Source organism: Stegodyphus dumicola, chromosome 1, assembly GCF_044657685.1.
Source record: "Stegodyphus dumicola isolate Sdum_Otavi_A_Nest chromosome 1, ASM4465768v1".
Lineage (NCBI taxonomy): Eukaryota > Metazoa > Arthropoda > Arachnida > Araneae > Eresidae > Stegodyphus > Stegodyphus dumicola.
Window position 1 is genome coordinate 100357752 of NC_140768.1, and position 24039 is coordinate 100381790.

Here is a 24039-nt window from a genome sequence, read left to right on the forward strand (position 1 = left end):
AGTAACGAATACCGAAAAGTACCCATTTCAGTACAGAAGTAACGAATACCGAAAAGTGCCCGTTTCGGTACAGAAGTAGCGAATACCAAAAAGTACCTGTTTCAGTACAGAAGTAACGAATACCGAAAAGTACCGATTTCGGTACTGAAGTAACGGGTACTTGGATGTACAGATTTTCAGTACTCATTACAAAATACCCGGTTTGGTAGTACCGACTCATCACTTCATTATACTATGCCTGGGCAAAGTGAATGTAGGGCCCCTCAAACAAATTCCCTGATTTTTTACTGCATGCTTTATGATGTGAGCAGCCCAAATGTAATTTTCTGTCATAAATGCATAAATTGAGCTCGGTAGAATCCAGAGTGAGTGAGTGCATCGCTGTGGTGGCTTCCGACCCCGGGCATAAACCAAATGGAATTATATACTATCACGACGAGGAAAACTCCAAAGGAACAAAGGTGAATATTACATACTAATAACAGTTTCTATAGCTTGATAACTGCATGCACCAAGCATTATTCTGATTATCTGGTTTAAATTCTCAACATTTGAAACATAATATTATTCATAGTTGTTTCTGCTTAAGCAGTGTCTTGAGATTTTCTCTATTTCACCAAAGGCTACTCTTTCTGAGTCTGTTAGATGTCCACAGTGCCCAGGCACAGTCCGCTGGTTTCTTCAAGTGCCAGGTTCTTGTATGTACACAATGAAAGCAATAATGGTCCCTGTCGCCTTCCTCTCCGCATTCGCAGAAAGAAATATCCCTAAGTCTGAATCTCTTGAGGTATACTGGGCATGGTCTTTAGGAGATTTCACTAAATATATATTAGAATACTTGATAAAGTCTTATAAAGAGGCAACTTATCCATGTTCAAGTTAGAATTTATTTTACATAAGTTACTTAGTGTGCAGGGTAAACATTATAACATTTCTAAATCGAAACTGACAGGAGCGTTCTGCGTACCTCAGAACATCAAGTCAAGAGCGTCAGTGTACTCCGACCCCGTTTGCTTCTCTCCTGGAACAGCCTCATGACCTGTTCTCCTTTGTCTTCATCTGAAGCGCACTTTTCAAGAAATATAGTCCAGTGAGATTGCTACAGGTCCATAACCTGTCAAGAACTGTGTTAGGCTAGCACGGTGTGTCTTTATTTCCATATTAACTTTTGGCGGTACGCGATATATCCTTCATCCTACCTCTGTCCATCTACTTTGCCAATTTTGTAGCAAACTTGTCAAAGTCGTTCACTTAATGTGAGACCAAGGAAGTTTAGTTGGTCATTCTAATAAGTCCATGCAATTGGCTGCCTGCTTGGCCTGTAGGTCAGTGGCTTCATTGCCTTGAATGTCTGTATGAGCGGGAACTCATTTTAAAGTGGGTCTTTATAAAACAGGCATTGCCAGAAGCTGTTTCTGAATTCAGTATATAAAGGGACTCCGGCTGTTTTGACCTGTGATAGTCGCTAGACTTTATGCCGAATTGCTGAGTACGGAGAATTTCTGCTGTTGACATGAGTTCGCATACCTAATTGCAGTACTGACAGCTAGAAGCTCTACTTGGTATACCTAGTTGTTCAAGCCTAGTTTTCTCTTCCAGTCGAATGTTATAACACCATTCCCCAGTCTACAGAAGGCGCTGACTGTGCTGTTCTCTTTTTTGGAACCATCTGTGAAAAGGTTATTACTGTTGCTACTGAATTGGTGGGTTGTTAAGGCTGATACCGTCGGAGAGATTAAAAGCAGTTGGATGAAAGTTTGTGCAGATGTTTTGCTCCTCGTAATCCAAGTGGTGATAACTATGACCTCAGAGTGTTGAAGTTCAACCCAGCCTGGTGACCCTTACGATAGCTGCCTCCCTTTCAACTATAAAATCTAGAGGAGGAATTCCTGCCAGTTTTTGTAGGGCTAGTGTTGATGTGGTATGGTAGGCCCTGCATACTTGAAGTAGCTGCTGTCTCTGAATAGAGAGCAGGGATTTTTTGATGTGAGAGGTAAGTTCACCACCCCAAATTGCCACTCCATAAGTTATGCAAATCGAGCTTTGTTGTCGTTCTTGGCATGCCACTGTCAACCATTGTCTTTCATGAGTAGGATTGTAATAAAATACTCATAGTTCATCATTTGTAATGATCTGATTCAGAAAAGGCTCTTTTTGGTATTAAGAAAATAAAAGAACACAAATGCATTGCTACATTTTCTGGTGTTACTTTAACCCTTTCAAGATGGTGCACCTTTGTTTAAGATGCTCCTTTGTAACATCTAATATGCTTAGTTATCATAAAATATGGCTAGATCTACCTAAGTGTGACCCTTGCAAATTCTTGCACAGGCTTAAAGATGAATACAACCAGAGAAGGGTGTAAAAGACCCTTTTATTGAATACAAAATATTTAAAAGAGGGCACGGACTTACGTGCTTACAGAACACCAACCACCTGCAGTGAGAACTTAAAAGATAATGTAACACTAAATTTAAAGATAAGGAGTTGTGCAAGACTACACAATTCAATTTAAGCTAACAGGTTAACTGAGAAACCTACATTGGCAGGATATTAACTTGGGGGCAAGAATGCATAGCCAATATTAACATTAACAGCTGGGAGAAATCTAGAAAATATGCACTCACAATAGGGAAACTATGCTGTGTCTAACCTTTTTGCTCCAGCAGTTGTTTAAATGTTCTCTTTCAATCTAACTCATTTACATCCTGGCAAAGAAATTTGAGAGGAATAAGAGAATTCATGAAAGGCTGAAAAAATAAAAGAACTATTAGTAAAAATAAATAAAATCCTATACCTTAAAAATGGCTGGGAGTCAAAAGGAATTATCCCATAAGATGGGGGTTCGCTAAATGTAACTTTAGAAGAAAAGAAATCGCAAAAAAAAAGAAAAAAAAAAAAGAAAAACTGGAAAGGGTTTAAACTTGCAGGATTCATTTCCCAGCTCTTATTGCATGCAAATGCCAGAGAATTATTTTATGATTTATGCCTGATATTTCTTCAACTTCATCCAGTATATGATGCAGATTGTAGCTTGAAGCTTCACTTGATCAGTATGAGTAGGTCATTCAGATCCTAGAGCATATTGTAAAAAAAATCACCATTTTGGAATTTTTTAACTGCTCCTGTCATGATCTTACATGTACTAATATGAAGTACACTTCATTAGAATTATTGTTGCTTCTAGAAGGGTTTAATTCCTAATATCATAATTTTGGGTGTGAATTTAGATTATTACTTAAGCTATCGTATAGGTTAAAATTAGCATTTAATCATCATTTTTTCTTTCTTTACATGAAAATAACATATTAAAAAAATTGCTTACTTCGAGAAATAATTTTTGGAAGTGCTGTTCAAATTATTTTTAAAATTTAATTGACAAACTGCATTAATAAACTTTAACATTAATTTAGGATATACAAGAAAGACTGTTTAAAAGAAGAAATAAAAATATCTTTCATGAGAAGTGGAATGACAAAATGTCCATATCAGAATCTCTGTAAATATCACTCTCTAATGCTATAAATGAATCATCACTCTCATTCAAGTCACTAATTGGCTCGTTTACCATGTGAGCATATCTTTCCTCTGATAAATAATGCTTTTTGGCTATAATAAACAAGTCACGACATTCTGAAATAAAAAAGAGTATGTGAAATATAAGGAATAAAAGCAGCGTGAAGTGTAACAGAACCTCACATAGTAACCCTAAAAGACCATACATAGTAGTAAAAAAGAAAATTTAAAAAAAAAAAAAAAAAAAGGATTCAAAGGGATATCAGAAACTGGAATGTTTATATCACGTGGCAAGTTAAAGAGCCTAGTTCTGTTTTTTTTTTTTATATTAAGCTTTCCCTCCTTTCCATAAACAGCTGTAACCAAAGTTAGGCAGAATGTAATCAAACTGAAGGTCAGGATTCTAAAACTATATTCACTTCAAAAGTAATTGACACATAGTGCCATCTAGTGGTCTTCCAGTGATGCGTTGGCGGGATGACCAAATGTGAGAGATGTTCATAAAGAATGAGATGCCTGTCTGGAAAGGGTTTAAGCTTGCAAGATTCGTTTCCCAGCTCTTATTGCATGCAAATGCCAGAGAATTATTTTATGATTTATGCCTGATATTTCTTCAACTTCATCCAGTATATGATGCAGATTGTAGCTTGAAGCTTCACTTGATCAGTATGAGTAGGTCATTCAAATCCTAGAGCATATTGTAAAAAAAATCACCATTTTGGAATTTTTTAACTGCTCCTGTCATGATCTTACATGTACTAATATGAAGTACACTTCATTAGAATTGTTTGTTGCTAACTTTGCTACACATCTTTTGCAGAATTCATAGAACAATTAATTACATATATGTTTCTCACCTGATAGGTCACTCACCATTTTGAAACCACTACTCACATCACTGCAGTTTCAGTGTAGTATGTAGACCTCACATTCCTTTGCACAAGAAATGGCCGTTTTTTTCCATATGTGTATGTGCTTTTCTGTTAGCGTTTTACAAAAAAACTGGATTACTAGAAATGACAGAACTTTTGAAGCTACTCTATGGATTTTATGTCAGATATAATTTTTTATATGCAATTCAAAAAATACAGTTATAGTTACATGGGAGATAATTGCATGAATTCATACTTTTTCCTCACTTTCATGTCCCATATATCATTTTAAAAATCTAGCTATTGTTATTTTAATGAGGGTTAGATTTATATTCTAATGTATACTGATGTGAGATTTTAAAGTCATCTTAACTCACAGACAAATCTTGATATTTAAAAATTTAGAGATCATTGCTAATATGAAATCGTATATTTCATTCAAAATCAACAGCATTTAGTGTAATTGAATCAATAAAATTTTTAATTAAAATGTCTGAAATGTTGCTTTAGTTCGTGGTTTTTAATAAACATCTTTTCATTCATATCATAAAATGTACATTTTAATCTAAAATCAATTATCTATGCAATATTAAAATTTTAAAATCCAGCTGTACTAATACCATGTTAATCAGTGATCATCTATAAGGAACTCTTTTATTTTATTTGTCATTCTTGAAAACATTATGATTAACAATGCATTGCTAGAAGTATATGTAAAATTTCAATTTTAATTTGAGTTATCAATAGTTCAGAGGGGAATTTGGGGGGGGGGGAGTGGTGGAGGAAATTATTGAGAAGTCGGCTTTTATATTTTATTTTCTCAAAAATGAAAATGCAGTTTTACAGTTTTAATAAGGAAATTATTTATTTAAATGTTTTCTCACTCTTTAGGTTCTTTTGAATCAACTCATCATCCTTTTACCGCACCTTATCCTAATGATATAGACTTAATTTATACTGATCCTTGTAAGGTAAATATTTTTATATTCAAATAAGTGGATTGAAGCAATTCTAAAACTTATTCTGTCATAAAAATAATTCTTCTGATTAAAAAGATAAACTTAGTTCTTGTTTATTTACAATAAACTCAGTCCTTGTTTATATACTCACTTTCAGTTTTTATTCTTTTATAGTCCCTCCAAGATTTATTTACAAGTTGCATTTTTCAGCTTCCTTTTTTTCTCTTCCCCTTTCCCCACTAATCCAACTACTTATATTCTCACAGTGTTACATCTTCGCTATGACAAAGAATTTTAAAATTCCTTTCCTGCAAGTGTTCATGCAGCCGACTACTGCATGAACACTTGTTTTTCCATCATACTTCTTGGTAATGATAAATGAGAGCTTAATACATAAAAAAAAAACTTGTAATCTTTAAGTTTAACTAGTGTCATAATGATTTTTCCAAATAAACCTTAATAAAATACTCTATGATCCTTTGATATGTGTATCTAATTATATCTGCTTTATTCTGTGACCAACAGAAGCATTAACAAAATCACTGGATCTTTTACTCCAGCTGTTACAATTTCTTATCCTCAGATTATGTGTATATATATGCGTGTGTAAAAATATATTTTAATGCAGTTTATAAAAGTTAAATAAATTTATAAGAATATAAATTTTTCCTTATGAAATTTTCATCTATTTTTTAAGCATATAATTGCATTGTATGAAAATATAACTTGATAAACTGATCCCATTTTATGTTAATAATATTTAAAGGAAATAGAATTTTTGTCACATTACTGCTTTTAAAACGTGGTTTTATATATTCTTCAATACTGATAAGGTACATCAAGTTTTATTATTGTTGTCAAATCATCTAGAGTCGTTATATTTAACTAAAATGCATTTATTAAATCATTGTATTTTAATGAATTAGATTTTGTAGATAAAGGCAAATAAATACAACTTTTATATAACAAATATTTCAGATCTTTTATTATGATATTATATAAATTTTTCATAACATATAGAATAATCTCTGAATACTTTTTTAATTAAATTAGGAGCAAACTAGTGATTGTTGGATTTCAGTGCATTTTCTTTTTCTGACTATAGGCCAGAGCTCAGCATTATGACTTGGTGTTAAATGGCCAAGAAATAGGAGGTGGATCTATACGAATACATGATGCTTATCTTCAAAAATATATTCTTGAAGAAGTTTTGAAGGTATAAGTTTCATATGCTTAAATTTCCATTCTAGTTGATTTACCTCTAATATTTGGTAATTAATATCGTTTTTCCATATATTGAAGAAAAATCACTAAGCGTAAATACTTGAGTATTCCAAAACAGTTCAGCATTTCCACGTCTGTAGCATTACTAAGTAGCAAATGAGAATATTTACTGACAAATATGGCAAAAATTTATGGAGGTCCATGACTCATGGGGGGGGGGAAAGGTACAGGATTACCAAATATTACCAATAAATACAATACTAAGTCCAAAATCCCGGCGTACAATACCCAGAATGATCTAAAATCCACACCTCTGGACCATCAACAACTCCCTTTTTAGTCCAAAGGGGCAATTTGTCCAGCAGGACTATTAATTTCATTTATGTTGTTTCACTATAAATGTCAGTTCACTTTTTAAATTGTTGCCTGCAAATATTAGAGCACTACATTATATTTAAAGAAATTAAATAATGAAGAATCTGCGTAAATGTGTGTATGTTTCTCGCATTGTGATAAAACAACAGTACCTAGAGCTATCAAATTTTGAATAATGCACGTTTTCACCCAAATATGATGGGCATCCCAAATCATCAATTAACTAAAATTTCGATTGACAATTTAATGGGAATTCTCAACATGGCAATAATAGGACTTGAAGAATGGAACTTTGTTACTGAACAAGAAATTATGCCTTTCTCTAGAATTAAAGAGAAGATATTACCACAAAAAATAAAGCAACTTAAAACAACTTATAGTAAAAAAAAAATTTAATAAAGTAAACAAATAAATATTGAACTTTATAGACTAGAAGAGAAACACGCTAATGTGACAATCAAAATCGTAAAAAAACAACCTTATATTTAGCGTAGGTATAATGAAACACTCAATCGATTTCGAGGGCAGCTAAAGGTCCCTCCTCATCAGGAGAAAGAAATAAGAAGAAATTATTTCTTTCTCCTGATGAGGAGGGACACTCAATCGATTTCGAGGGCAGCTAAAGGTCCCTCCTCATCAGGAGAAAGAAATAAGAAGAAATTATTTCTTTCTCCTGATGAGGAGGGACCTTTAGCTGCCCTCGAAATCGATTGAGTGTTTCATTATACCTACGCTAAATATAAGGTTGTTTTTTTTACGATTTTGATTGAACTTTATCTTTGTAAATTTTGTCCGATCCCAGATTTTGTACCGTATTAAGTTAATAGGCAGAAGTTTTTGCCCTTAGCTTTTTGAAATTTTTAATCTAGGTATTCATATTATTATGATGAGCATATAAGAAATAGAATAAAGCACCATTATGAAGAAGCAGTGTAAACTCATGCACACTGTATTTTATTTTTCTGTGCTTGTGAGTAGAGCATACCATACAGTCAATGAGAACATAGTCTTACATTTTATTCATTTGATAGAAATTGTATGCCCACATGAAAGATTGTTTTAATTGAAAACACGGGGTAGTATTAGAAACTTGTCTTGGTATGTTATTCTCAAACACTTCCTGGTCTTATCTCCACATAATAAACCTTGGCCAGTCACATCTTGGTTTATTTTGAAGCATCATGGTTTTTACTAAAACTAGTCTAGAAAATATATAATGTACCATAGTTTTACATCTCCACATAATTATGTTTTACATTTAAAAATTTGCATATCTAGCCGTAAATTTGCCTTTTGATGATCATTAACGAGCTCAGCTTGCATTCCAATTACACGCCACAGTGACCACAAACAAACACAGCTCATATTATAAATTTCTGCCTAAATGGTAAGAAACAAGTCCCACTCATGAATTAGATTTTTGCTGCAATGTGTGCAGATGAAGTGGGCTCATTCTTTGGAACAATCTAATGATTTTTAACATTGCAAATGATTTGATATCACAAATTAGTTAATTTTTCTTGTTATAGATAGCAGTATGAATAATATGAATTTGGCAGTTTTTCCAGGAATTTTTATTGCTATATTTTGAATGTATGTTACAGCTAGAAATTTCATCAAAGTAAAGCACATTTTTTAATGAGGTTTCTGAATCTTGAAATGAAAATCCTTTATCAAATAAAAAAAAATTATTCAGATTCAGATACAGATATTTGTTTTTGAAAATTCAGAAGATGTCGTGAACAGAAAATGATTTGAATGGAGAAGATTTAGTAGTGTGAAATGTTGCATTGTCTAACATTCCATTTTTGAATGCCTATCACTCACAAACCTGGTTTTAAATATATATGTGTGTGTGTGTGTGTAATAAAAGCACAATTTTGGAAGCACTGATGTACAAACACTGAGATGTAGATGTGTAGAAATGCTTATTATGAAGATAATTGATACTTAAAACGTCCATCCATTTTGAAGAAGAAGCAGTCAAGCTGGTTTTAATTCCACCTGTTAATTAAATTCACATTTGTGGCCGCAATTTACTTGGCACTCCAATCATGTCTATTTCTAGAACAAATTTGATACTTTTGCGATAGAAGCGATCATAGCATAGATGATTGCAGCAAAGTGTCTGGCCAGGAGGAAAGCACAAGCAAAAGTGACAACTCAGCTCAGAGGAAGAAGAAAGGGAGTCAAAAAAGTTTTGATTTACAGTTATTTTGATTGGGCAAGAGATAGCTGCATTAAGCATTACATAAGATTGGATGATTCATTTGAATGATGCAGTTTAGACTTACGGCGCTATTTCTAAGACATAGAGAGGAGAAGTCCCCAAATTAAATAAAAAATAAAAGATGTTATAGGCAATTAGAAGTTTGCTTTCATATTTTTACCTTACATATATATATAAATTAATAAAGTTTTTATTATTATAATATTATATGCCTTAGCCCAAAAGGGGCATTATCCCTAATGGGGCTATTAGTCTTGAAATGGCATTCTGTGTTGAATCACTATAAACGGCATATTACTTTTCAGATTGTTGCTGCTAAATATTATCGTTCTGAATTATTTTTAAAGAAATTAAATAATTAATAATCTGCATGAATGTATGAATGTTTTTTGCAGTGTGAAAAAATAACAGAACCTAGAGCTATCAAATTTTGATTAACAAAGATCTCTATCCAAACATGTGCTCATGGAAGCCCGAATTTTGAATTTCAAATTTATTTTATTGTCTGTTTCATATTTTGTAAAACTTTAATAATTTTTTTATTAACAAACTCAACGATTTGAAAGTCAGAATAAAACATTTTTATCTCAAGCACATGAGACTGTCTGTGGAAAATTCTAAAGATATGCTATCTTTAAATATCTGATGACTTTGCTGTTGAATTGAATTTTATGTCACGTAAGTGTGAAAGTTGTAGTATTTAATAAATAATGTTAACCTGCAAAAAATTAATAATAAAAAGACAAAAAATGTTTTTGCTATCAATCTTACTAAGAAAACTGAACACTGATATGATGAACTGAGAAAAGAGTGAAAAAATATATACAAGGTGAGACCGAAAAATAAGGTGACTGATGTCGTAATAATAACTGTATATATTTACATATAAATATATCACTCTCCTTCAAAGTAGTTCCCGCTGTCTACAATGCACTTCTGACAATGTTCATACAAGTTCTGGAAACTTTTGAAAAAGTCCGCCTTTGAAACTGTGTTAAGTTCTTTGGTAACAGCAGTTTGAATGTCTGAGATGCTTAAAAATCGGTGTCCCTTTAGTGGTTCCTTGCGCAGCAAAAAGTTATGGATTTATTTTACCCTCCTTATTCCCCTGATCTTCCTCCAGCAGACTTTATAATCTTTCCACAACTGAAATTGGCACTAAAGGGACACCGATTTTCAAGCATCTCAGACATTCAAGCTGCTGTTACAAAGGAACTTAACACAGTCTCAAAGGAGGACTTTATTAAAAGTTTCCAGAACTTGTATGAACGTTGTCAGAAGTGTATTGTAGACAGTGTATTGTAGACACTTTAAAGGACAGTAAGATATATATATATATATAATACAGTTATTATTATGACATCAGTCACCTTACTTTTCGGTCTCACCTTGTATAAATGCATGCCAACACTTAACACTGTATCGGGAATTCTAAATTTTGTAATTTTGCTGTTGAATTGTATATGGCATAAATGTGAAGAAAATTATGCTTAATAATGAAGCTAAAAAGGCAAAACAAATGGTCTAGCAGGAGTGAGTGCAACAGCAGACTAAGTAGACTGCAAAGCTCAGAGAGAGTGTTAAAAAACTTAAACCCTTTTAAGCGACTGTTAAAATCTAAAACCTTCTAGATTTTTTTTTTTATATATATATATATATATATATATATATATATATATATATATATATATATATATTCTACTTCAGTTTACCATAGTCTGTGATGTAAATTTTTGATTTATAATTAAACATATGTCATTTCGCTTTCAAAATTCAGTACTAAACATATAATTGTTATTATGTTGACAGATTAAAAATGTGTGAAAATATAATGGCAAATAACAAAGTATTATTTCAATTAAATTTGTTATTTGTTATAGCCTTTTTAAATTTGTTATAGCTTTATATAAAGCCTTTTATAATTGTAACCTTCTATATAGATACATGCATACTTTTATTTTCAAAAAGGTCTCTATTTTACTTGCTCAAAGATAATGACATTTAACCAAGCATCTAGGGAGAAAATAAATGCCATTTGTTCTCACCCATGATTGACAGATATTGTATGTACAGGTAGCTCTCCTACAGCATGGCATCCTGTAACACAGTTTCGCTATAACACGATTCATAAATTACTAGAACCCTCCTACAACACGGTTTGGCTCTAACATGATAAGAACATTGCTCAAGCAATCCAAAAAATTAAACGACCTCTGCACCAAGTTTTTTCATATTGTGCAAAGTACCCATATAATCATTTAACATATAAGAATCCTTGTTTTGTAAGTTATGCTAGTTATCTTCCAAGATCCGCTACCCGTACGAACAAATGTCCTCAGATAGCAGTGAAGAAACCTCTCTATCGCAGAAGGTGAACATGAGGTCACAATGAGTGCTCTAAAACGCACAACCTGCACGTTTCGCTTCCAAAATTCGAATCCATGGCCTGAAAACAAAAGTGTCTGGTGCTGCTGGTCAGTAGTCTGTGTCAAGCCAGTGTTGAAAAATAACTTTTTTGTCTTTAAGATATTAAATTTCAGTCCCCAAACATGTCCAATAAAGATAAGAAAACAACGTATAAGAGGAAATTCATTTCTTTAGAAGTACAGATACAAATCTTGGAATGTCTTTTAAAAGGAGAAAAGGCATTTCACATAGGAAAAATTTTTAATTGGAATGAAGAAACAGTCTGGACTATTAAGAAAAATGAAAAAGAAATAAGAAATGCAGCTGCTGCAGGATCTTCAAAAACCTCAAAACGTGCAGTTTGCCCCTTGGGGCCAGCGATAATTGAGAAGATGGAAAAGGCATTCAGCATTTGGATTGATGATAGCTGTCAAAAAAAGAATTTTGTTGGATGGTAATATCATTAAACAAAATGCACTCAAAATTTTCAAGCACCTCAAAGAACATGGAGAACACTCTGTCAACCCAGATTTCCTAGTAAGTAAAGGTTGGTTTGAAAATTCCAAAAAGTGTTTTGCAATTCATAGCATAAGAATTTGGAGAATCTGCATCGGCTTATTATGAAGCTGCTTGGACATTTCCTGAAAAATTTCAAAATATTATAGAAAAACAAGGATATACAGCAGTTCAAGTTTCCAATGCCAACGGAACTGGGCTTTGGTGGGGGGAAAAATGCCGAATAGAAACTTTATTAATCCTACAGAAAAGAAATTAGGTATAAAAAATATTAGGACGATTTCTAATAGCAGAATTTTAGTGCAATGCTCTTCCTCAGCTGATCTTGATAAACTAAAAGATCAAATCAACAACAAACCTGAACTAATTTCTTCTCTTCCAAGACAGAAAAATCCTACTCATTAAAAATGTGCCAAATGAAATTGATGAAAAAATTGTATTAACTGTTCTCTTTGATCAAAATCCTGACATTTTTTATCATAATGAATGTATTAATGACATGAAATTCTGTTTTACTCTTAGAAAATTCTAAAACAAAGTATATCGTTATCGAAATGAAACACGAGCTATACAGAAAATGCCTATCTTTTGAGTATTTGCATTTTGAGTGGTCGACTTATAAAGTAGAGGAGTTTATCATAATAAATACATGCTTTTGCCTTGGCTATAATCACAAAGGAGCTAACTGCAAAAATTCTGTTGCTTGCTTCAAATGTGCAAGAGAACATAAAAGTGAGCTCTGCCAAACTCAAGAAACCCAAGTTTGTGTAAATTGCACTCGTTGTAATAGCAAAATCAAGGATGTTGGCAAGAAAGTTGATGTCAAGCATAAGCCTTTCTCCGAAAATTGTCCTTCTCATATTTTTAAGAAGAATAGAATTATTTCTCAAATTAATTATGGCTAACTTCCCCATTTCTGTTCTTAAAATTGTTCAACTTAATCTTCGTCGTTCGAAAATGGCTACTCAGCAGCTTGTTTTAAATATGGGAAATTCTAACATTGATATCGCTCTTGTTCAGGAGCCTCACTCTTATAAATGCTCTCTTCGCAACTTGCTTTTCTCTTACTGGGTTTACTTTGATGCTAATAGCGATACCATTAAAGCTGCTATTATTGTACGGAATCAAAAGCTGTCTACTCTGCTTGATATTAATAATCTTGATTATAATATGATGTTTCTTCATGTTACTCTCAATACTCATGATTTTATCTTTTTTTCCTATTATTTTGAACCTAATAGAAATATCGACTTGGATTTGCATGAAATTAATGTAGCATTAGCTTCAAAAAATTGTAACAGATTGATTTGGACTATGGATGCCAACACCAAATCTGAAATTTGGCATAGTCCAGTTTTAGATTCTCGAGTTGTTAAACTTTGTGAATTTTTAAGTATGAATAATTCGTTCATTATAAATGAAGACTGCGATCCTACTTTCTGTAGTACTCAAGGTTCAAGCTATATTGATATTACGGTTGTGGGATCTGATCTTCTTGCAGATATTTTGTGTTGGTGTCAACCAGATTATGAATCTCTTTCTGATCATTGTACAATTGAGTTTGAACTATCTGTGGCTTCTAATAACACTCTCTATGACAGAAAAAACCAGCAAGATTGTCTTCAGTGTAAAGAAAGCTAACTAGAATATTTTTTACAATACTTGTAAGCAGTCGATTGATGAGTTGTTGCAGTCTATTGAGTGCTGTACGGATAAGCATGTATTAAACTCTCAACTAGAAAATTTTGGCCTGATTCTCTATAACGCATCCAAGGCTTCTATGCCTCTAAAAAAACCAAGAGTTCATAAGGTACCTTGGTGGGCTACTCAAATCGAATGTATGAGAAAGGAAGTTAACGCTGCTAGACGTAGGTTTCAACAAAATTGTAACCCTACTCTTAGAAAGTTATATAAACAAAAATATCTTCACTTAAGACATAATTACAGCTTAAAGCTCTAGGATGCAAAGCTTAATTCTTGAAGAGAAATCCTCATGAGTATAAATGAAAGGAATGTTTGGAAAAAAATATATGCGAATGGTATAAAAAAAAAATTTTATGAAAGGAATGGAAGTCAGAGGAATTTATCTCCCGTCTGGTAATTGTACAAAGTCGCTAGAAGAAACTACTAATGAGGTTCTTAACAGAAGATTTCTCATGGAGCCGTTTAACATGGATAATTCATTTCATAGAATGTTTAGGGCTGAAGCTTCATTAAATTATGTTGCTAATCCAGATCCTCCATTTACTATGTCAGAAATTAATAGTGTTATAGAAAACCTTAAATGCAATAAAGCTCCTGGTCTTGATTTTATTTCAAATGAAATTTTGAAGCAAGTTCATAGAATGTTTCCAAATTTATTCTCCAAAATCTTCAATACCTGTCTGAAGTTTAGAATTAACCTGGTTCTTGCATAATAAAAAACTGCTAAACAAAGCACAGTTTATTTTCATCCCTCATAAGAATTGTGAAGATGCTGTTTTGTACTTAAAAGACATAGTGGAGGAAAGTAAGAAGAGAAATTTACACACAGTTTTAGTGTTTCTTGATATCAAAGGTGCTTTCGACCACGCCTGGTGGCCTGGGATTTTTTTTTTTTTTGTAAGGAAAGCTGGTATTCCGTGTTATATTTTCCATCTTATTAAAGATTTTCTGCATCATTGCTCACTTTTGGCCATGTTCCTTCCTCCCGCATTTTGGAAAAAGGTTTCTCTCAAGGATCGGTTTTCGGACCTTTACTGTGGAATTTAATTATGAATGATCTACTCAATAGACTCTCATATTGTCCTAGTTGTAAAACAATTGTTTTTGCTGATGATCTACTAATTTGTTTTCAAGAGAAGTGTCCCATTATTCTGTTTAATACAGCTCAGAACACTTGTTTCGGCCACCAGAGCTCTCTGCCTGTCTGTGAGATATTATTTCGCAATGCGCAAATTGTACGCGCAGCTCGCATTTTGTTCTTGCATTCTTAAAACTGCTAATTGTAACTCTGTCATTTTACTTTGTGCTATGTTGTGTTCGAGAGCTCAAACTGCCAAATAAAGGTTAATTTACAGTCCACTCGCATTGATGTATTCTTAGGTTTATTAATTTAAAGTTAAGATACCGCTTCGCTACATTATTCTGTTCCGTCCTACGCCAGAGCTTCGAGAAAAACCCGCGCTTGTGAATGAGAATTCTATGTGTTCGTAATGGTGTTACTTTCGGTTTAGAATTCTCAAGAGTTTCGTAATGGATACAGTGTACGAGGTGAGTGAAATAGTTAACGCATTTTAATTGCATTTGAGATTTTGTTATTGCTACTATTTTTGTGATTAAAGTATTAGTAAAATCGAGAATTTAGAATATTTTCAAAATGTCAGATATAGAAAAAAAGCAAAAGAGAATTTTGAAAATGCAGTTAAGGAAATTCATCGAAAGAATAGATTATGATAACTTAGATAATACTGAAGCTGAATTAATCTTAAACTGTAAAATCTTTAAGGAAGATTTTAAATCTCTATTTAGAGAAATTTATACAAATTGTGATGATAATAAAATAGACACTTTCGTTGAGGAAGAACAGTCAATTTTAGAGAAAATTGATGAGGTTCACTTAAAAATTATTCGTAAGTTAAAGATTTACAAGGTTGTAAATGCAAATGGCGATAAACCTGTCGTACCTGAATCAATCTCTGATAGTTTAAAGTTACCAAAATTATCTTTGCCAACATTTAGTGGAAATTTAACTGAATGGATAACATTTAAAGATTTATTTAACGCTAGTGTTCGTAACAATCCAAATCTTTCTGGAGCTCAAAAATTACAAAATTTAAAGAGTTCTTTGAAAAATGATGCTTATCGCATTATTCAGTCAATTCCCATAGCTGATCAAAATTTCAGTATTGCTTGGAATTTACTAGAAGAGAGATTTTCTAATAAGAGAGAACAGATATTTGCTTTTATTAAAAGAATTCTTAACGTTTCACAAATACAAACGGAATCTGCATCCTCGATATTAAGTTCAGTAGATAACATAAACAAAATAACTCGCTCATTGGAAATATTTGATCAAAGGATAGATAATTTTAGTGATATTTTGTTGTTGTATATTATTTTGCAAAAACTTGACATTTCGACAAAGTTGTGGTGGGAGCATCAATTAAAAAAAGACGAAATACCAAAGTTGAATGACTTGATAGAATTTTTGAAGAATTACGCTAGAACATTACAGAACCGTAAACCTTTAATTAGTAAAACGCATAAATCAGATAAACCAGTTTATAATAGGGTTACTTATCTGATTACTAATTCTACTTGCTTATTTTGTAAAGAAGATCATTTTTTATACAGGTGTTCTAATTTTTTAAATTTACCAGTGCAAAAACGAAGAGTTTGTTAAGACTAATAAACTTTTTTTTTTAATTGCTTGTCTAATGTCCATAAAGTTAAAATGTGTAAGAGTGCAAATACCTGCAAGCATTGTTTTAAGCATCATTAGAAAATCATCATTCATTTTAAGCATGCATTTAGAAAATAATATCAAACAAAAAAATACATCTAGATTCCCTTCACCGGAAGCACAAGTGTTTGTTCTGAAATCGCAAATTAAACCAGAAAACAACTTGAGTGGGGTTTCTCCAACTGTTTGTGCAAACAACTATGAAAATCAACATTTTGGAGCTCATGTTAATGGTAAACGTAGTCATGTACTTTTGTGTACTGCTTTAATTAAGGTTCAAAACTCAAAAAATGAATTCATAAATTGTACATGTTTACTAGATTCAGGTCGTGAAAAATCATTCATTCGTCGGAAAACAGCTATCAATTTAGGATTGAGCATAAAGGATTCGAAGATATTAGTGTCATGCTTAGGTACTTTCAATACAACTACTACTGGAGAAGTTGAGTTGTTGTTTACACATCATTTTAATACTAATTACAGAATTTCAATGTCCGCTTACATAATAGACAAAATTACAGGAAACATTCCAAGTGTAACATTACCTTTGAACTTATATGAAAGTTTCGAAGATTTAACTTTAGCAGATCCTACATTTCATGAATCGGGAGAAATTGATATTTTGCTTGGAGTTAATGTATTCCTTACTTTAATCAAAGGCGAGGTAATTAAAAGGGGCAAACACTACTGCTGGAACTACACATTTTGAATTCCCAAATCGTAAGCAGGTTTCGGTCAATACGCTAAACGTAAACACGGAGGAATTAGTTAAATCATTTTGGGATTTGGAACAAATTCCCACATCGAAACCTTTAGCTAAAGAGAAAAGATTGTGTGAAAATCATTTCGTGGAAAATCACGTGCGTAGTGAAAATGGTCATTACTCAGTAAAACTGCCATTCAAGCCTAAAGGAAATGAGTTGGGTAATTCCAGACCATCAGCCTTTCTCAACTTTCTTAGTCTGGAACAAAAACTAATAAAAACTCCTGAAGTATATCAACAATATAAAAATTTCATGTCCGAATATTTATCACTTGGGACACATGGAAGAATTATCCGATGATAATTTAGATAAAGTAAATTTTCATTATTATATACCTCATCATCACGTGCTAAAAGAATCCGGTCTTACCACAAAACTACGCGTCGTTTTCAATGCTAGTGCCAAAACTACATCAGGGATATTTCCTAATGAATGGTCCCAAGGTGCAAGACTACTTATTTACTATTCTTTTGAGGTTTAGATGCTATCCCATAGCCATTACTAGCGACTTATTGAAAATGTATCGACAAGTTCAAATTCATGATGAAGATCGCGATTTCCAAAAAATATTTTGGAGAGATGATCCATCGAAGCCGATCAAAACTTAAGGTTGTACACAGTTACGTACGGCACTACTTCCGCTTCATACCTGGCTACTCGCGTACTCAAACAACTAACAATTGATGAAGGGACTAAATTCCCAAAGGCAGCTGAAATAATATTACACAATTGTTATATTGATGATATTCTATTTGGTCCAAACACAGTAGAGGACGCAGTAGAGTTAATTTCACAACTGAGTGAACTTTTACAAAATGTGGCTTTCAATTGCATAAATGGTGTACAAATGATCGCTCGATTTTGGAAACTGCTTTGAGTGCTCGGAACTCAAATTCTTCATGTACAGTAGTTGATACTAAATCAATAAAATTATTGGGTTTGGAGTGGTATCCAACGCAAGACGAGTTTACTTGTCACTTAGGAAATCTCGAAAACAGAGAGTGTTCTACTAAAAGAATAATTTTATCTTCTATTTCGAAAATCTTGGATCCACTTGGTTGGTTAGCACCCTTTATAGTTGCAGCAAAAATCTTGCTTCAAGATATATGGAAATTACAAATCTCGTGGGATGATCCCTTGCCAGATGAAATCAATCAAAGATGGAAAATCTATTGTGAAGATATCGCAAATCTTGAATGCATTCATATTCCTAGGAGAGTATTATTGCCCAAATTTACAAGTGTAGAACTTCATTGTTTCTGTGACGCATCAGAGAAAGCTTACGCCGCAGTGATTTATTTAAAGTCTTCAAATCATTCTTTAGTTTCGGTGCAGCTACTAACATAAAAAACTTGCGTAGCTCCCCTGAAAGTAATCTCTATTCCTCATTTAGAACTCTGCTCTGCAGTTCTATTAGTGCATTTGGTTCAAGCTGCACAGAATTCATTGCAAATTCATGTTGACGATATTTATGCACGGAGTGATTCAATGATAGTTTTGTCCTGGATACAATAAGAACCAACACGCTGGCAAACCTTCGTAGCCAACCGCATTTCAGAAATTCAATCAGTCTTACCTTCATCGCATTGGAATCACATAAAAGGAAAGGAAAATCCAGCTGATTGCGCATCAAGAGGTCTTTTGCCTTCAGAGCTTTCTACTCATGACTTGTGGTGGACAGGTCCTCAGTGGCTTAATTCAAATAATATTCCGTTCTCTATCAACTTACCATTTTCAGAAGAGTCTTTAAGGGAACAACAGAAAAATATTTCTTGTTCAGTTGGAACAGTCGCTTTGCAAATTCCAGTCCTTAATGAAGTTTCATCATTCTTGAAACTTAAAAGAATCATCGCATGGTGTTTTTGGTTTGCGAATAATTCAGCTAAATCTACCGCAACAAGGATTAAGGGTTACCTTAAAACCGAAGAATTGCAATACGCTAGAAATGCAATTGTTAGAATAGTTCAAAGGGATGAGTTTTTTAATGAATATAATCTTCTGAAAAAGAATCAACCATTAAACTCAAATAGTAAGATTCTTTCTTTGAACCCCTTTATCGATAAGAATGGACTTGTACGCGTTGGAGGAAGGTTAAGACAATCCAACATCGCGCAGGACAGAAAATATCCTATTTTGTTGCCCAAGAAACATCACATAACACAGATTATAGTGAATCATTTTTATGAGTCCCATCTTCATGCTGGCCCCCTGCTATTGCTATCAGTAATTAGAAGAGAATATTGGATAATCCACGCTAGGTCAGTTGTGAGACAACAGATTTGGAAATGTCATCGTGTATGAGCTAAAACATCTACCCAGATAATGTCTGATTTACCATCGTCTAGAGTCGTTCCGTCAAAGGTTTTCTCCAAAGTTGGAATTGACTACGCCGGGCCATTTCAAGTAAAGCACAGGCAAAGTCGAGGAGTAAAACCAATGAAATGCTACATTTGTGTATTCGTGTGTTTTACTTCAAGAGCTATACATATTGAATTAGTGGGTAATCTTACATCAGAATCATTTATTGCCGCTTTGAAGGGCTTTGTATCTTGAAGAGGAAAACCAATAGAAGTGCATAGCGATTGTGGCACAAATTTTATTCCTGCAGATAAGGAATTGAAAAGAGTAATAAACTCCTTGAATGAAAATGAATTGGTTAATAAATATTGCTCTACTGAAGGTATTAAGTGGATATTTAATCCTCCCGCAGCGCCACATTTTGGAGGATTGTGGGAAGCTGCAGTCAAATCTACAAAGTTACATCTCAAGCGAACCATAGGTGAACAACTTTTAACGCAAGAAGAATTTACGACATTGCTAGCTCAAATTGAAGCTTGTTGAAATTCGCAACCTTTGTGTCCACTGTCTGAAGATCCATCAGAATTTTCTGGACTTACGCCAGGCCATTTTTTAATTGGTACCCAGCTAACTGCCTTACCAGAAGAAAGTTTACACGATCAAAAAATTCCTATATTGCAACGTTGGAAGCTTGTTGAGAAAATGTTTCAAAGCTTTTGGAAAAAGATGATCCAATGAATACATTTCTAATTTGCAAAAACGTTCAAAATTGTTGAAAATGCAACCTAATTTAAAGGTTAATGATTTAGTTATCATAAAGGAAGACAATTTACCCCCGCTACGATGGAAATTAGGAAGAGTGCTGGAAGTTTTTCCTAGCTCAGATAATATTGTGCATATCGTGAAGATCAAAACTGCTAATGGAGTTTTCAAAAGGCCAATTCACAAACTTAGTGTTTTGCCTATCAATGATTAAGTTTTTTTTCCCTAAAGCATTATAACGTACTTTACTTTAACTAGAATTAAGTTCCTGAATTGTATCAAGGCTTCTGTGCATCTGTTTTGAGAACAATTTAGTTTCATTGCATAATTTCATATTATGTTTTCTTGTGAATATTTTAATGATACATTTTTGCATAATTTAATATTGTTATGATAATTTCATTTTGTAAAAGCTATATAGTTTGAAACGATGTTTCAATGCCGGGCGGAATGTTTCGGCCACCAGAGCTCTCTGCCTGTCTGTGAAATATTATTTCGCAATGCGTAGATTGTATGCACAACTCGCATTTTGTTCTTGCATTCTTAAAACCACTAATTGTAACTCTGTCGTTTTACTTTGTGCTGTGTTGTGTTCAAGAGCTCAAACTGCCAAATAAAGGTTAATTTACAGTCCACTCGCATTGATGTATTCTTAGGTTTATTAATTTAAAGTTAAGATACCGCTTCACTAATATTTTTACTCTTAATATTATTTCCAATTGGTCCAGAGAACAGAAATTGGAATTCAATCCTAATAAATCTAAAATTATGATAATTAAAAGAAAGCTTGTCAGTTATACAAACCAACAATTGTATTTGGATAATACCTTACTTGAAACTGCGAATGGCGAATGAAATTAAATATTTAGGTGTTATTCTTGATCATAAATTTTGTTGGAAAAATCATATTATGTATTTATTCAATAAGTGTGAAAATATACTTAAAGGACTTAATCGTGTCTCTTGCAATACTTTTGGTTTAAAATCTAATGTTATTGATATGATTTATAAGCAGGATATTGTCCCCTTTATTTGCTATGCTTCTAAAGTGTGGGGAACAGCATTAGAAAAGAAGATTAATTCGCAGAATTCAAAGAAGAATTTTACTAAGAGTTGTGCGTGGCTACAGAACAATTAGCTATGAAGCCTGTTTCGCAATTTCAGGATTTCCTCTGATTGACCTTCATGTTTTAAATGACAAAAAGTTTAAAGATACCATCAGCAAATTTATGTTCGATACCAAAGTGTTGTTTGAAGATCCTCATCCTGCCAATTGTTTGCCAATTCAAACTATCATTTATGACAATTCTGTTGATGATAATTTCCCTGTTGTGTGTTATACAGATGGCAGTAAAATTAATAATCGAGTTGGATTAGCTTATGCCATTTTCCATCATGGTTCTAAACTGGAATACAAACTCTTTAGAATTCCCATGAATGCAGTGTTTTCCAAGACGAATTACTGTGCATTAGTGAGTCAATTAAGTGGATATCTAACAACTATTCGCTAAGTACTAAATTTCTTATTCGCATTGATTCCCTTTCATCCTTATATTCTCTTAGGAATATCTTCTCATGTAATAAATTAATTGTCACTTCTCATGCCCTTCTTAAAGACCTTAATAATAAAGGTGTTGATGTTATTTTTTCTCATGTACGTGGCCACACTGGCAATCTATGAAATGAAAGGGCTGATTGGTTGGCAAAATAAGCTACACATCTTCAAGTAAATACTCCAATGATACTTCTCAAGTCATTTTTCAAGAACAAAAATAGGGAGGATACAATACTCAAGTGAAATGAACTATACAGGAATTCTACTACTGCCTCTTTGACTAAACTATATTTTCCTTCCATTCCTCACAGATTGAATAATAAACACTTTTTCTGCAATTTTGAGGTTACTCAATTTCTGACTGGACATGGTAAATTCAATTCATATCTGAAGAGATTTAGATTATATGGTACAGACTTGTGTTCATGCAGTTTCGGGGGAGTGCAAAATGTCGAACATTTGTTCTTCTATTGTTCAAAGCTCAAGGAAGAAAGAAAAGAACTCATTTCTAGGTTAAAACTCTGTGAATATTACATTTCCTTCCCCTCTTCACGTATATGTTTGATATAAAATGGCTTTGGCTTTCTCTTTCTTCTGTAAATTTATCTCCATACGTGTCATCTGTGAATTTGTAAGATTATTTTATTTTGTGTTGTGTTGTTGTATTTGTTTGTTTTTTTTACTTACCTCTGTAAGTCTTGTGTAATACTATGTGGTGCACAAGGAATTTAAAATTTTCAATTTAGGAAAAAAAATAGAAACTTTATATCGAAAAAAAGAAAAAAAAATGCATCCTGATTTAAGGTGTCTAAAAATTGTCTAACACCACTTTTGTAAAGTATGACTTTGGACTTAATGGCAAAAACCCTTGTTAGTTTATAGATCTTTAAATCCGTGTGCACTTAACCCTTTCCGGCACGCTACCTTTTAAACTCCGAGTTTTTATTTAAAAAAAAAAAAAAAAAAAAAAAAAAAGATAGGCATTCTAATGAGGCCTAGAGGAGTACACAAGTAAAATTTTGTGAAGATAGCACTTATCGTTTTAATTCTGTGGGTGTGCCCAAAGTGGCACACTGATTGAATAGTGCTTCAAAAAGAATGCTGAAACAGGCATTGTTGTCAATGAACTGACCGATGAGATGCGGAGAAACAAAGAATACAGACTCTCAGTTGTCCTAGATTATCGATGAGCCCGTTTTGGGCACACCTAGAGTTCGCTGTTTGATTTTAGGCAAGATTTCAAGGTAAAAATTTAAAACTAATACAGAATAAGGAGATTAGCATACAGCCAAAAAAAATAACATAGAAATTTCTTTTCAAACGTTTTTTTTAGAAAAAAAAATCTGCAAGATTTCTTTGAAAAATGAGGGTCTTAAAAAACTAAACATGGCTAAAGTATATGGACTGGTTTGTGTTGAGCTGCCATCTACTATAAATAAAGAAGGTTCAGAGTAACCTATAAATCCTTTTTCATTCAATTTTTCTTTGCGTACAGAAGGAAATTTTTAGGTGTGTCCAGACCAGACACACTGTGCCACAAAGGGTTAAAGGCGTAAATAAAAATACCTTACCGGTATATTGGAAAGCAAATCCAAGAGCTTGGGTAGCTGAGAATATATTTAAAGAGTGGTTTTTAAATTGTTTTGTGCCAGATGCTGAACATTATTTAAGGAGGAAAAGTTTGAGCTTCAAGGGGTTTAATACTATTAGATAATGCTCCATGTCACCTACAAGATTTGAATCATCCCAATGTGAAAATACTATTCCTACGACCTAACACTACTTCTTTACTCAAACATTGAATCAAGGTATTATTTATACCTTTAAAACATATTACATAAGAAGAGTATTACAGTAGATTTTAGACGTAACCGATTCAAAATCAATGTAATTGAAGCTTGGAAGGCATTTTCAATCAAGAACTGAATCGACATTGTATCTTTGTTGCTGAAAGAACTGAAAGTATCAACGTTAAATGCATGTTAGAAGAAGATATGACCCTCTTCAGTTGAATAGAAAACGTCTGTGAATCGTCAGAAAATGAAGTTGATGGCATATTATAACTTGTTAAATCACTCGGAGGCGAAGGTTTTGTGAACATGGCTATTGAAGATGTTC

General features: G+C 33.0%; 1 protein-coding gene across 3 annotated transcripts in view; it reads left to right on the plus strand.

Moving 5' to 3' along the window:
- Positions 1 to 24039, plus strand: part of AspRS-m (aspartyl-tRNA synthetase, mitochondrial) — a 141842-nt gene that overhangs the window by 101279 nt on the left and 16524 nt on the right. For all 3 annotated transcript variants that reach the window (XM_035369315.2, XM_085818214.1, XM_035369314.2), the window contains exons 14-15: positions 5280 to 5359; positions 6453 to 6563. In XM_035369315.2, coding sequence (XP_035225206.2) covers positions 5280 to 5359; positions 6453 to 6563 — 191 coding nt within the window. The remainder of the gene's footprint in view (positions 1 to 5279; positions 5360 to 6452; positions 6564 to 24039) is intronic.